The sequence below is a fragment of the Oryctolagus cuniculus genome, chromosome 1, assembly GCF_964237555.1.
Source record: "Oryctolagus cuniculus chromosome 1, mOryCun1.1, whole genome shotgun sequence".
NCBI classification, from domain to species: domain Eukaryota; kingdom Metazoa; phylum Chordata; class Mammalia; order Lagomorpha; family Leporidae; genus Oryctolagus; species Oryctolagus cuniculus.
In genome coordinates, this window is record NC_091432.1 from 217,558,875 (window position 1) to 217,572,819 (window position 13,945).

General features: G+C 59.8%; 1 protein-coding gene across 4 annotated transcripts in view; it reads left to right on the top strand.

Annotated features, from left to right (window-relative positions):
* Positions 1-13,945, top strand: part of ZNF618 (zinc finger protein 618) — a 183,449-nt gene that overhangs the window by 119,491 nt on the left and 50,013 nt on the right. For 2 of the 4 annotated variants that reach the window (XM_051842734.2, XM_051842741.2), the window contains exons 4-9: positions 4,135-4,230; positions 6,507-6,584; positions 6,973-7,011; positions 11,908-11,997; positions 12,860-12,895; positions 12,995-13,072. In XM_051842734.2, coding sequence (XP_051698694.2) covers positions 4,135-4,230; positions 6,507-6,584; positions 6,973-7,011; positions 11,908-11,997; positions 12,860-12,895; positions 12,995-13,072 — 417 coding nt within the window. The remainder of the gene's footprint in view (positions 1-4,134; positions 4,231-6,506; positions 6,585-6,972; positions 7,012-11,907; positions 11,998-12,859; positions 12,896-12,994; positions 13,073-13,945) is intronic. The other 2 variants (XM_051842749.2, XM_051842755.2) reach the window with 1 other exon arrangement.

Sequence of the window (13,945 nt, forward strand, 5' to 3'; positions counted from 1 at the left end):
TGGGGGTTTCTGGGCAGGGAGGAAGCTGGGAGGCAGTGGCCGGGCCGCGGCTCTGGCAGGAGCAGCAGAGGAACGAGCCAGCCATTCAGACGCAGCCGCGTGGGTTTCGGCCTGTGACAAACCCAGGCAGCACGGGTGCCAGGCCCTGCTCCACGGTGCCAGCTGAGAGTGAGTTTCCTGTTTCAATCGGTTCCTGGCAGGGCCGCACACACGAGCCTGCCAGAGCCAGCGCCTCGCTCCGGGCTGCAGCCAGTTGGAAAGCAGGCCTTCTGGCGCGTCCTGCCCCTGCATCCGGCAGTCCTGGCTGGAGGGTCCCCATGTGGGGAAGGGCCCGCCGCTGAACATGGAAACTTAGGGTCGGCCCAGCTGTGGGACCCCAGTAGGCTCTTGGGACCCTTTTGGCGCCACCGCGGCTTGAGTGGTCCGTGGGCGCCTCACAAGCGGCCCATCTTCGCCGTGGCATTGCTGGGATGGAGTGCGGACCAGATCTGAAAGCATTTTCACACAGGGGACAGACGTGCACAACAGAGACCCCTGGGCTCAGCTGAAGCCTCGGCATGTTGGTGACTCTGGGGTTGCCGCTGGAGTGACAGGAGCCCCGAGGCCAGAGATTCCAAGCACCTTGTTTTTGTTCAGTCCCTCTGTGGTTTCGGTTTTTGTTACTATAACAAGCTGCACGAGGCTATTTTAAAAAGAAGCTTATTTTTGGCTCATGGTTCTGGAAGTCCCCGGGGTGGGGGTGAGGGTAGTGCTGGTGTGTGGGAGCCTTCTTGTTGGCAAAGTCTCAAGATGCTGGCACAAGGCACACAGACCTGGGGTGGGGAGTGTCTAGCCCGTGGGCTGTTATATTAGGCCCGCGGGATCCTTTGGTCTGGCCCTGCCACGGTAACTGCAGGTGGGACCCAAGATTCAGCAAACCTGTCGCAGGCTGATGCTTCAGTTGATCATTTTACGTGGCCGGCGAGTGAGGTTATAAATGCCCAAGTGGCACTTGGCAGAGTAAAGGTTCCCCACCCCTGACAGCCATCACACGGCTGGGGGCAAGGGGCTCCCAGGTGTGTGCCCCTGACCTTTCTCTCTTATGAAGCCACCGTGTTCAGTCCTGGAGGCTCCGTGCCACGCCTCTGCCATTGAGCTTCCGCCCTGTGGGACCTCACGAGGCGGGTGAGCAGGCATCTTTGGGGCACCCACGCAAACCTTGGCCCAGCCAGGGTTTTTGAAAAGCCATACCTTCTCCCCATTTCTGAGTCTGACAGCGAACATTTCTCTCCAGCATTTAAGTCACCGCGAAGCATATCATTTCCAGAATGCTGTGTTTTTTAAAAAGAAAGTGGCATTTTGGAACTAAAGCTGTGAACCCTTCCTCAATGAATCCAAGGGAATGCAAACACGGCTGCCGTCATCGCTTAGCGGCCGCCGTCGCTTAGCATATGCACGGGCTCATCCAGCAGTCAGAAATTTGACGTCTTTCCTTTTTCTCCTTGAGCCGCCTTTCCACGCCCCTCCCCCCACCGGGTCTTATCCTAATGCAATATATTTTTTCCGCTCGAAAGTCTTTTATTGATCACTGTTTCACACACATCTGCCGCAACAAGACGTACATGAATTGAAGTGAGAAATTTCTGAAAAATGTTTTCTGGGATCCTAAAGTGCTCTCTTTCGGAACCTTTTTTTTTTTTTTTTTTTTTTAATCCAGATTGGGTTGTTATTAGCATCCAGTTCGTCACAAATTCAGGTGAATAGTGAACGTAGAAGCCAAACAAGACTGAAGTCGCCGCTGTTAATGCCGGAATGAGGCAGGAGTCAGCCCTCGTGGGGTGCCCAGTGTTTGGGGTTTTTTGGTTTTCGGGGTGTGGGAGGTGCCAGCGCCTACAAGCTAGGAGCTGGTGAGAGAGTTTTTTTTCCCCGCAGTTTCGCTCCGTTCCTTGAACTGCTTCCGGGTTGCTTGCCAAGGCCTCGCGCGGGGGTTGTCTTCAGGCAGTGTTCCATTGGCCTCTTCGCTGACGGCTCCGTTACATCCATCTCCCGTGTTGCTGAAGGCAGAGGATTGACAGTCACCCTGTTGGGAAAACGAGTTGTGGGCACTCACTTTGAGAGCCCAGTGTTGACGTTGTTGATATTCAGATCTTCGCTTCGCTGGGCGCTCCGAGGTTTTGTCCCCTCCCAAGGAAGGCAGCGTGGTGGGATGAGGGGTGGGCGGAGCAGATTGGGAGATGGGTGATGGGAGAACCAGCACGGTGCCTCCCGCCTGTCCCATTACCTGGCCCATTGATTTGGGAGAAGGAACACATTTGGAAATTGGCGACAGGGGGATTGAACCTGCTGAAACCGCTGTGGCTCGCAGAACCCTTGGACAGCCCCCATGTGGAACCCCGGGGAGTTTGCGCCCCACTCGGCAACCCTGCTCCAGAGACCTCAGGAAGCCCGCCTGGCCCCGGCTTCCTTCTCCAAGTCCCCTTTCCTCTGGCAGGTGCTGGGACCAGCTCTGTGGTTGCCTGCCGGGGAGGATCTGTGAGCGGTGGCTCCCGGGCAGGACTCCTGTCCCTGTCCTCACCCTTGCGTTTTCCTGCTGCCATTTGCTGCCTGCTTGGATTTCTGTCTTCTTGAGCTCTGTGTGCCCTGAGAGGCGTCCAAGCATCTCTGGAGCTGGCCGCATGCAGGCTGGGAGAATTGACGGGGGCTGCCCCAGGTCCTTCGTCCTCAGGACCCTGCCTTCCTCCTGGACCTCTGTCCTCGTGGCCTCAGGAACCAGACCCACCTGGCCTCACCTGGAGCTAAGCTTAGGTCTCTGCCAGGTGCTTACAGAATATGCTGGACAGGTGCTGTGAGCTGATAGGGCGGGGTGGGGACTGTGGATTCCGGCTGCGCCACCAGCGGCAGCAAGAACATGGGCCCCTGAGCCCTGCCAGCTGTCCCTGGCTGTCATCCTGGGGCTCTCGACAGGGGACTCTTGGGAGTCCTGGGGAGGTTCCAGACATAGCAGGGGGTGGGGGCCCTCGTGCCCCTCGGAGATAGGGAAGCCCCATGATGGGAGGGGCACACAGCTCACTGGACAATCTCGCAGGTGGTGCTGGAGCCCTGGAGGCCAGCATAGAGCTCAGTCCCTGCCCAGCCCTGGACACCCTGGCTTCCAGAAAGAACTTCATGCTCAATTTTGATCTGAGGGTTGGGTTAGGAGGATTTAGGGGAAAGGTGGCAGATGGAAGTGAGGCCTGGATATGGCTCATTGTCAGCACTCACAATACCGGCCTTTCGTGGAGCTTTTTGAGGGTCTGATTGTGTGGCTGCTGCACCCCAAGCCATGGAGCAAGGCAGACCTAAGCAGGCTCCAGCTCCATGCATCTCCCTGTTGGTCCTTGGTCTCCCCATTTGTAAAAATGGGGTAATAATCCCATCATTGGCTGAGCTGATCGGGTGTAAGAAGCCCCTTCATCCGGACCCCACCCCTACTAACTAGTTGGCTGCGGGGCTGGCCAAGCCATAGCACACACCTGCCACAGCCTTCCTCACCTGTGCAGGGGGTCAGAGGCCAGCTGGGCAGAGATGTTGCAGGTGACATAAGCTACAGTGCCTGGTACCTTGCAGTCAGGGCGCCTGCCGTGGCTTTTAGCTGGGGGGACCTTGCAGACGAGCAAGTGTGCGGGGTGGGGAGATGGACACAGGGGCCAGGGACTGTCCAAGCTGAGAGTCCCCGAGAAAGCCCTCCAGGGGCCTGCTTCACTAACCCAGGGCCCGTGGTGGCCATAGGCCAAGGGGACATGGGCCACAGTGCCTGAGGGGCACATCTTCCTGGAGAGTCGCTTGTTGGGAGGTTCCGGGGGAGAACGTTGAGGTGATGACCATGTGCCGAGTCTGCAGGCAGAGCAGCCGCTGCCCTGTGGTGGAGTGGAGTGTGTCGCGGCTGCTTTCTGCCATGCCCGGCCCCCCTGGCCAGCACACATGCCTGAGCAAGGAGGCACGGGGCGTACTCCCACCCGCTCTCCTCCACAAACGGCTGGGGAGGCCGAGGCCGTGAAAGCACGGGTGACCAGCCAGGCCCTCCTCGCAGCCCCTCCCCTGGCGCCCCGCCCCCTCCCCACATGCCCAGACATTCTGCAACTTCAAGGGCTCTTTCTGATCTCTTACGTGATTCAGATGGAAAAGCGCCCGAAGGCAGCCCCCACGGCGGATCTGTGCGAAGCCGGTATTCAGGGACCTGGATTTTTGACCAAGCATTGAGATATGCATCGGGTACGTGATGGCCGACGGGGCAGGGCCTCATGCAGGCCAGCATGATGGGGGGGCACGGCTGGACCGAGCCAGAGCCACTGGCTACAGACCCCCACATTCACAGACCCTGCCAGCATCTCCAGGCCTCATGGGGCCGCCCTCCGCACCACCCCAAGCCCCGGGGCTGCTGGGTGGATGGGCAGAGGACTTGGACAGCCAGGAGTCCAGAACATCCAGACCGCTCTGACATCACTTCCTGTGGGCCCCAAGGGGGCAGGAGGTGACTGGGAGACCCGGCTTCAGCAGCGGTGGTGCTGAGGCTGCGGGACTTCTCAGAGCCATCGGCAGCTCCTGTGTCTTGGACAGGGCTGGGCCAGAGGTCGTCCTCCCGCTCGCTCGGCCACGGGCCTCTTTCTCCTGGGATGTGTTCAGGAAGTTGGGTCCTTGAGAAAATGCTGACCATCAGGGAAGCGTGTGGTGGCTTCCCCGATGGGAAGGCCGAGAGCTGGGTTGGAACCCAGGATTGTGGCGCTGCACGGCGCTAGCACCCTGTGCCATCCCCTGTCCCTGGTGGCCTGCATGCTGCCCGTTTGACAGAGGGCTGGTATGGTATCTTGCTCACTGCAGAGGTCTCAGTGCCAGGCCCGTTGCAGAAGCTCCTGGAATCCGTAGTTGAAGAGGGATTGGCAGAGAACGTGGCAGAGTGGGCAGAGCAGCAGGAAGGGAGCCGGGGTCATGAGTACTGGGTGGCAGGTGCTTCTAGCAGCAAGATACCCCGGCTGTATCAAGGCCCGCGCTGTGCCGGTCACGGGGCTCAGTACAGAGAAAGAAGCACCCGCAGTTCATCCTCTGCGTGTTCATGTTTTTCCCTGAGTGACCAGGATCCTACACAGACCACTAAATAGCAGTGCCCTGCTGGGGTCAGAGGGCACAGTCCCCCGGAGGGACCTCACAGGAGCGCCAGTGGCACTGGTGACTGCCTCTGAATGCCTCCCCCGTGCCAGCTGCACCCTTCTTGATCCTGAACCCAGTCCTGGGACGCTGAGTCCTGTCTGCAGGTGCAGAGACAGGCTAGTGGGTCAGTGGGCGTGGCTGCAGGGGGAGGGCCGAGCTGACACGAAGACTCCGAAGCCAGCGCCGCTCTGGCTTCATCCGACACCTTGAGCACAGTCCTAGGCCGTGGGCCTCTGCATCCAGGCGAGCCCAGGGAGAGTGGAAGCCCCCGATCGCCACCACGCATGGAGGGTCTGGCGCTGGCTACACTCAGCAGTCTTCACGAGAGCTCTCCTGTGTTATCCGTGTTTTCTCGATGGGCAGGCAGTGGCCAAGCCGAGACTCCACCCTGGGTCTCCCCTCATCTGGCAGTTCCTGAACCTGCCTGCCGGGAGCCAGAGTCCCCGAGGACCTCCTGGGAAAAGGCACATTCCTGGGTCCCCACCCTGGGGCCAGAGCCTCTGTGTTTGGCTAGGCTCTCTGGCCGTGCTATTGGGCCCAACCTGCACATGGGCTCTGGCAAATGGGAGCTGCTCAGGCCTGTGCTCCCGGGGCCCTGCCAGGCTGGGTCCAACAGTGGGGTCCTACCACGGTCCTTTGTCCCCTGCTCTGCACGAGTGGACTCCTGCTGTGCCTGGCAGGGGGCTGGGGTCAGTGTTTACGTCACATTGGTCTGTGTGTGTCTGAGGAAGTGAGACAGCTCCTCAGTGGGTTGGGGACAGGGGGTCCTGTCCTTGTCCAGTATGTCTGCAGTGGGACCAGACACTTCCTAGGGGGAATGTGAGGCCACCCCTTAAGGCTGGTACTTCTGGCCCCATTCTGCAGATGAGCAGACTGAGGCATAGTGTGCCTAAGGAAATGACGCAGCGCAGGCTGCTGGTAAGTGGCAGCGTGGGGACATCCAGTTTGAAGTCTGTCCTTGACCTCAATCCCGTCCTGGCAAAGAGACAGGGCGGCTGGGGGTCATCGCCTGTCGCAGGACAGCCGTCCTTGGGTGGGTGCTGTCCATTCCTTCAGAACACTCACATTCATCTTTTGCCTCTAAGGAGTGAGGAGGGTTAGCGGCGGAGGGGACCTCTTCCATCCTCCGTATGTGGACACCGAGGCCCAGAGACGGGGTCGCAGGCCCAGGGCCACTCGGGGAGAGTCGGAGGCAGATCTGGACCGCACGAAGCCAGGTCGCGTTAGCCTGGGACGTGCTCGTCGACGCCAGGCCTCCCGGCTCCTAGGGCAGTGCTCCCTGGGGCCTGTGGTTCTGGGCGCAAGGTGCAGGCTGACCAGTCCTTTACTCTGCTGTCTTCCAGGGTCCTACGAGTGTGGAATCTGTGGCAAAAAGTACAAGTACTACAACTGCTTCCAGACCCACGTCCGGGCACACCGAGGTGAGTGCCGGGCAGAGCCGGCGGGCCCGTCTGAGAGCTCCAGTCTGCGCCCCCTGTGTGCCAGAGAAGGGGCACCAGGGCCAAGAGGAGAGGCCTGGGCTGGGGGAGCCAGCAGGAAAGGCGGCCAGGCCTTGGCCCTGGGGGTCCCCTGCCCGCTCCACATGGGCCCCCTTCCTCCCAGGAGGGGGCAGCATTGGGCACCTGCTCCTGTGACGACTCGGGAGTGTGCCTGCCCACCCCTGCCACTTCCCATCCTGGAGATGAGGAAGCCGAGGGCACGGGCAGGACGGCGCCTGCTCCTCCGTGAGCCTGGCGGGCGGGGCGAAGGGCAGGGGTCAGGGCGAGCTGACATCAGGCCCCCGTGGCTCACGCCCTCCCTTTCTTGCAGATACTGAAGCCACCTCGGGGGAGGGCGCCTCCCAGAGCAGTGAGTACCATTCTCTCCTCTTGGGCTGGGAGCCGAGGTGGGGTTGGGAGGAAGTGGGGGGTCCCTTCCCTCCCCGACATGGTACCAGGTGGCCCAGGAGAGACCACCCCAGGCTGCACCATCCTTCTAGAAACCAAACACGGTAGCCTAGGGCAGCCCTTCCCAAAGTGGGTTCCGTGGCATGTTTGTCCTGGGGAAGTTGATAGGCTTTCTGCCCATCAGGGTTCTCTGATCGGGTGACTTTGGGAAACCTTGAGTGACACTCAGATGAGCAGGTATTTGCCATGGACTTCTCAGCTGTTCGGTGGCAGGAGCCCAGTGTTCGCAGTTTCCTGCCCCCTCTCTCTCTGACTCACACGTGGGTCTTGGGTTCCGTGGCTGGGGTTTGAGAAATGCTGCCTCAGAGCACCATCTCATGGGCACCCGAGCTGTGGGCTGAACGGCACATGGGGGCTTTGCCCTGGGGCACTGTTCCCCAGAGCCCAGGTGACACGAGGCCTTGTCACCTGAGGACAGCGCTGTGCTGCTCTCAGGCCCACCTGCCTTCCCTTCCATCCTGCCCCCCCCAGCCGGGGGCGGGGGCTGCAGGGTATGATGGAGCCTCTTCCCAACACTGAGCCCCAGAAGCCAGCAGGCCCAGCCCAGCCAGGCATCTCACAGAAACAGGTGCGCACGTCTGCCCCAAGGTGCAAACTGGAGTGTTCTTCGTGTTCTGTTCCTAGCCCCTCCAAACCAGCAGCCCCCCGAGTGCCAGGCACTGGTTGCATGGATAAAAAATGCATATTCGCCTGTATGACTGCCGTGCGGTCGGCAAAGTGAAGGGCATCGGGCTGCACATGGCACTGCAGTCCCAGGCACCGACCCACCACTGAGCAGGTGCAGCCACACACAGGCACCTGCCCCTGCCCGCTGAGCATCCATGGAGAGCCCAGACCCGGGCGGCACCGACTGCTGCAGGTGGCAGTCAGAGGAGTGGGTGCCCTTGGGATGGGCTTCCATGTTCGGCTTCCCAAGCTGGGTGCTGGGGACACAGCTGTCTGCGGTTGGTGAATGCCAGGGTGAGGGATGGTTTTCTGCAGAGGGCCAGGTGGTGAGAATTTTAGTCCAGGCCTACAGCTCCATCATCCCTCGGGCCTCCCCTGGTGTAGGGACACAGCCGAGGCCATATGTCAACTCATGCCTCACCAGAGCAGATGGTGGGCAGGATCCGGCCCACGGATGTAGTGTGCCAGCCGCTGTTCTGTGGTTGTTACACCACCATGAACATTTTTGTAAGATAATAAATCCACATTAAACAAACCCAGGGCTGGTGTTGTGACATAGTGTGTTAAACCACCTCATAATACCACCAGAATCACCTATCAGAGTGCCAGTTCAAGTCCCGGTTGCTCTGATTCCAATCTAGCTTCCTGCTAATGCACCTGGGAAAGCAGTGGAAGGAAGATGGCCCAAATACTCAGGCCCCTGTACCCACGTGGGAGACCCGGATGGAGCTCTCAGCTCCTGGCTTCCTTATGACCATTTAGAGAGTGAACCAGCAGATAGAAAATCTCTCTCTCTCTCTCTCTCTCTGTCTCTCTCTCTCTGTCATTCTGCCCTTCAAATAAGTAAAATAAATCTTTACAAACAAAACAAAGCAGGCTGGGAGGTGGCCATGGCTGCAGAAGGGCCTTGGCTGGGCCACATCTTCCTAGCCCTTTCCCATCCCCTCTCCATCTGGCTCTTAGCCCACAAGAGAGGCGAGCAGGGCTGAGGTCCTACCAGGTCCCGAGGGGTGTCGACCCTCAGCTTGGCAGGACACCTGCCACAGGACCCCTGGCTGGGCTGGAGGGAGGTGGGCCTCTGCCACCCCTGGCCTGCCCCAGCCTGGCCCTGGACTCCTTCTCCCTCAGTAGCTTCCTCTTCTCTGGCTGCTGTGGTCTGCCTGTGGTCAGCCACACATTGAAAGAACTTCCTCTCTCTCTCTCTCCTTCCTCACTGTTCTGGGGCTGGGCCACTCTGCACCCTCCCTGCTCCGTCAGCTTCCGCCACACTTCCGCCACGGGTGGGCTCGCTGCTCACGGAGGGCTCTGTGGCCAGGGATTTTTTTTTTTTTTTTTTTTGACAGGCAGAGTGGACAGTGAGAGAGAGAGACAGAGAGAAAGGTCTTCCTTTGCCGTTGGTTCACCCTCCAATGGCCGCCACTGCAGCCGGCGCACCGCGCTGATCCGATGGCAGGAGCCAGGAGCCAGGTGCTTTTCCTGGTCTCCCATGGGGTGCAGGGCCCAAGCACCTGGGCCATCCTCCACTGCACTCCCTGGCCATAGCAGAGAGCTGGCCTGGAAGAGGGGCAACCGGGACAGAATCCGGCGCCCCGACCGGGACTAGAACCCGGGGTGCCGGCGCCGCAAGGTGGAGGATTAGCCTATTGAGCCACGGCGCTGGCAGCCAGGGATATTTTTAGTCTTGCTCATGCTCATCCGTGTCTCCTCGTGGAGCTTGCCCCACCCGGATGCTGTGTGCGGCTCGGTGCCGGCACTGCGTGGGGCTCCTGTCCTCCGGCTCCAGGGGCCCAGGCATGGAGCCTGGGAGCTGGAAAGGTCTGGTGGAGAGGATGAGGACAGCTCCCCAGTTTGCAGATGAGAACAGCAAGTCGCAGAGAGAACTCACGCAGTTCATGAGTCGTGAGACCTGGTCTTGTGTCTTCTGGTCCAGGCACTTCTCATTGGTTTATTAGGAAAATAGTGCAGTCAGGCAGAGAGGCATAGAGAGGCCTGCTCACCCACGTCTCACTTAAGAAAATGAAGGCTCAGCCCCACATCCAGGTCTCGGGGAACTGTCATGTTGGTTCTCTTCGGGAAACAACACTAGGTAACATTTACCAAGTATTCATTAGATCACTTACTCTCTGTTCCCTTTCATTATTATTTGCATAGCCCTTGTATTCTTTATTACAACTCCAGGGCATGGAGGAACTATCTTTGTTCCCAGTTTGCAGATGAGAAAACTGAAGTGCAGAGTTTCGGGCACATCCCAAGCCCCATCACTCTTGGGGTGGGAGAGTTGAGTTTGTGCTCAGGCAGCCAGACTCCAGCATGGGTGCCTGGAGACTCTGAGCATCCCTGGGGTTCTGCAAACCCGGCCTCACGAACAGAAGCATCACCTGCCCTCCTGCTCTGGCAATACCTCTTGCCCTATCGCGCGCCTGCCTTCGGGATTGGGAACGTGGTCCCCAGCCACCCCGAGGGGATATCGTGGTGTGCGATTCAGCGGAACAGGGCAGCGCTTCTCCGTGGCAGAAAGCCAGGAGTTCATTTTGTTGGAGGTGGTGGGCATGGCCCTGTGGTGAGAGGCAGGGACAAGTGGACAGACAGCTGCCCGTGGTGACCAGAACTGGGCAGCAGAGTAGGGAAGGTTTCAGGGGCAGGGCCTTGTCTGTATCTGGACCCCAGGAGGCCAGCTTCGCCTGCCTGTGCCCAGGGGTTGGGCAGTGAGGGAGGCAGGGTGGGGGCGTGGCTGGGGATCATGATCTGATTGGGACAGGGTGGGAGGGCTGTTGTCCAAGCCTGGGAGAGCATGGAAGCCTGAACCAGGCTGGAGACCCTGAAACCCCCAGCCTGGGCGAGGCCCCAGGAATCAGCCCTTCTACAGCCCACTCTGCACGTTAAAGGAGAAGAATTCGGAAGCAGGACCTGACCTCTCAGGCCCCATGCCCCACCAGTCCTGCCTTGGGTGATTCGGGTCCCCAGCAGCCTCAGAGTGACCACAGGTGCCGGAGCTGCAGGTGTCAGGCTCAGGGCTCCTGTCTGTGTGCCTGGGATCCCCAGGGATGTGAGGGGGATGGGCCAGTGTGGATGGTGGAGAGTGTTGCTGGTATGAGAGGGGCTCTGGGGGTCACCTAGACTCAGGCCTCCATTGCCGTGCAGCAAGTGTGCCCCAAGCCCCATGCCTGAGAGCAACAAACCTGGACTGTCCCTGATGCAGCACTGCTGGGTTCCTGGCTCTGGGTTTCACGGACTGTGCTTAGGCTGTTTGCGAGGGCCGTGTCTCGTCTCAAGTTCATGTGCGTGGATGTTGGCAGGTTTCAGTCCGTCTGAGCTGTCAGGGTCACAGCCCCTTCCTGGCTGTTCACTGGAGGCTGCTGTCAGCTCCTTGCTTCCTGCCCCTCTGCAGGGAGCAGTTGGCAAGGTGGCGGCCGGCGACAGTGCAAGGGAGAGAGGCTGTGCACAAGACCAAAGTCCTGCTCTTCCGTGTTCTGACCTCACTTTGGCGGTGCTCTGTTCCTTAGTCAGGCCCAGACTCGCAGGGAAGGGTCACTGGGCGCCGTCTCGGAAGCTGGTCACTCGCCCACCTGCAGGCTGTAGGGCCTGGCAGGCTCCTCCTGCCCTCAGTTGCTCCTGCGTACAATGGGAGACTGCCTCTTCCCCGTGTTACAGGAGTGAGGAATTGCGGGGGAAGGCCGTGGCCTGGCACGTGGTCACTCCTGGCATGTGGCTATCATGGGGTTGTCACCCTTGCCAGGTAACCTTGGCGGAAGGGAAAGGAACCTGATAGGAAGTAGGCCCTTTGGTGGGGTCACTTCAAGGCCCCCTGGTCACAGTGTGGTCTGGGGCTCCACAGAGGAGCCCTCACACCTCCACCCAAAGCCTGTGGACCCAGGAAGTGATCAGAGCTGGTCTGGAATGGGAGTTGGGACCGGGCCAAGGCCGGATCTGTCCATCCCCCCACCCTAGGGCACGTGGGGAAGGTGTGCTGGGCCCGGAGGAGCCAGGGCCTGGACTTTCCTCCATGGGGCCCTGCAGCTGGGACAGATGGGACTAGTCCCAGCCTTGATTCCTGAGGCTGATGAGCTGGCCAGAAAACTCCCATCCCGGATGATGGAAGCCCTGGTAACCCCGTGTGTCTTCTCCCTCGCAGACAATTTCAGGTACACGTGTGACATCTGCGGCAAGAAATACAAATACTACAGCTGTTTCCAGGAGCACCGGGACCTGCACGCGGTGGATGGTGAGTCAGGCCCCGCACTCCCTGAGTCTCGCCCAGGGGCCCTCGCCCGGCTTCCCCAGCCCCCAGCCCGTCCACCTGCCTGCCTCCTGCCAGAGAAAGATCAGGCAGCAGCCAGAACCGTGAGGGGAGAGCGCTGCCCTGGAGGATTCTGGGGGAGGGGATTTCCCCGTCATGCTCCATGTACACGCCTGTTTGAGTCTGCTGTTTTTATAGGTCAAAGTAGAATTGCATACCGTGTCATTTTACGGTTTTTATAGAGCATTTGCACGCCCTGCTGAAATTAAACCAATTTTTAAAAATGAAGGATGGCACTTTTAGCATTTTAGATTACAGAGTTGGAAATTAGAACAATAAATTTATGTAAGACATTTGTAGAGTCTTAGGAATCCTAGAAAGAGAGTCTTGGACCCAGACAGGACATTGGGGTTCCTGCTGTGTCTGGCCCCACACCCCAGCTCGCCTCGAGCTGTGACGAGCAGGCTCACACCTGTGGCCGCCGGCCTGCCTTTCCTCTCACTTCCTCTCTTCCTCTCCTCCCAGCCTCTTCCTCCTTTCTCCTGCCCTGGCCTCTCCAGTGCATGCTGGGAATGCAGAGCCAGGCCCAGACCAAGAGCACCTGCTTGCCTTGGCGTGGGCACCTGCCTCTCTAAGGGTGCTGCAGTGAGGCACCGGCTGTGGCCCCTCGTGTGGCCCCTGTTTTCCTGGGGCTTCCACACTGGCCTGGGTAGCCCTCCTGGGCTGCAGAGGCAAACCCGCTGGACAGAGGCTGGGAGCGGCGGGCAGAGGCCACGGTGGGCAGGGACTAACAGGGCTCCTGTTTGCTTCTTTCCTTCTGCGGCTGCCGCCTCCCGCCTGGGCGCAGTGTTTAGCGTGGAAGGGGCCCCCGAGAATCGGGCAGGTAAGTCCGCAGCCGCTGCACACCTCTCCTGTCCCCAGCTGGGCTCCTGAGACCGGGCATGGCCAGGGTGCTGAGCGCCTTGTGTGTCTTCTCCTACAGACCCCTTTGACCAAGGTGTCGTGGCCACGGACGAGGTGAAGGAGGAGCCCCCGGAGCCATTCCAGAAAATCGGGCCAAGTATGCGGGACTCTGGGGCTGGGTGAAGACTGACAGGGAGGCAGGGCTGAGTCCCCCCCACCCTGCTGGAAAGGGCGTGGCCTCACTCAGCCCACAGCAAGGGTGCCTGTCTGTGAGTTGGGCCCGTCAGGCTAGGACTTTGGCTCTCAAGGAGCCGCAGACAGCATAGGGTCAGGGTCAGGGTCAGGGCAGTGAATGCTGCCACGGGCTGGGGCGGAGCCTCAGCTCTGCTCCTTCCATGTGCAGTGCCCACCGAGGCTGTCTGCCATCCTGGCCCTCAGCCCCCTGTGGACTGGGGGTGACACTCCTACGGGGTTCTTGGATTAAATGAGGTCATGGCTGTGAACCACTTGTTAGCACAGTGCCTGGTACATAGTCAGTGCTTGGAAGATGACTGTCATTACAGTCCCCAAAGGGGCTTAGCAGCCAGGGAACCCACCCAGGGCAGCCACTGCAGGCCCTCTGTCCCTGCCCCGAGAAACCCTTTGAGGGTGGGACACACACTGACTTGCCTGCTTTTGGCCAACTTACAATGATTGCTGTGGGGACAGGGCGCTGAGCAGGTCCAATGTGGCTCTGCCCTTGGCTGAATGACACAGCGGTGACAACAGATAAGTGAGCAGAGAGTTACAGCACAGAAGTGCAGGGAGCACCCAGGGAGTGCCTAGGGCTGGGTAAGGCCAGGGAATCAGCTCCTGTACCCCAGGCAAAGACAGGAGAGCAGCACTGGTTCTGAGAATCCATGTAGGGTTCAGATCGTAAGACCCCCAGATGCCAGAAGGTGTACCTCAACTTCACCCTGAGAGCAGTGGGTGGGAGAGGGGACTCAATGGGGAAGAGATGAGCAGTGTGGGCTGCAGGGGAGAGATGACC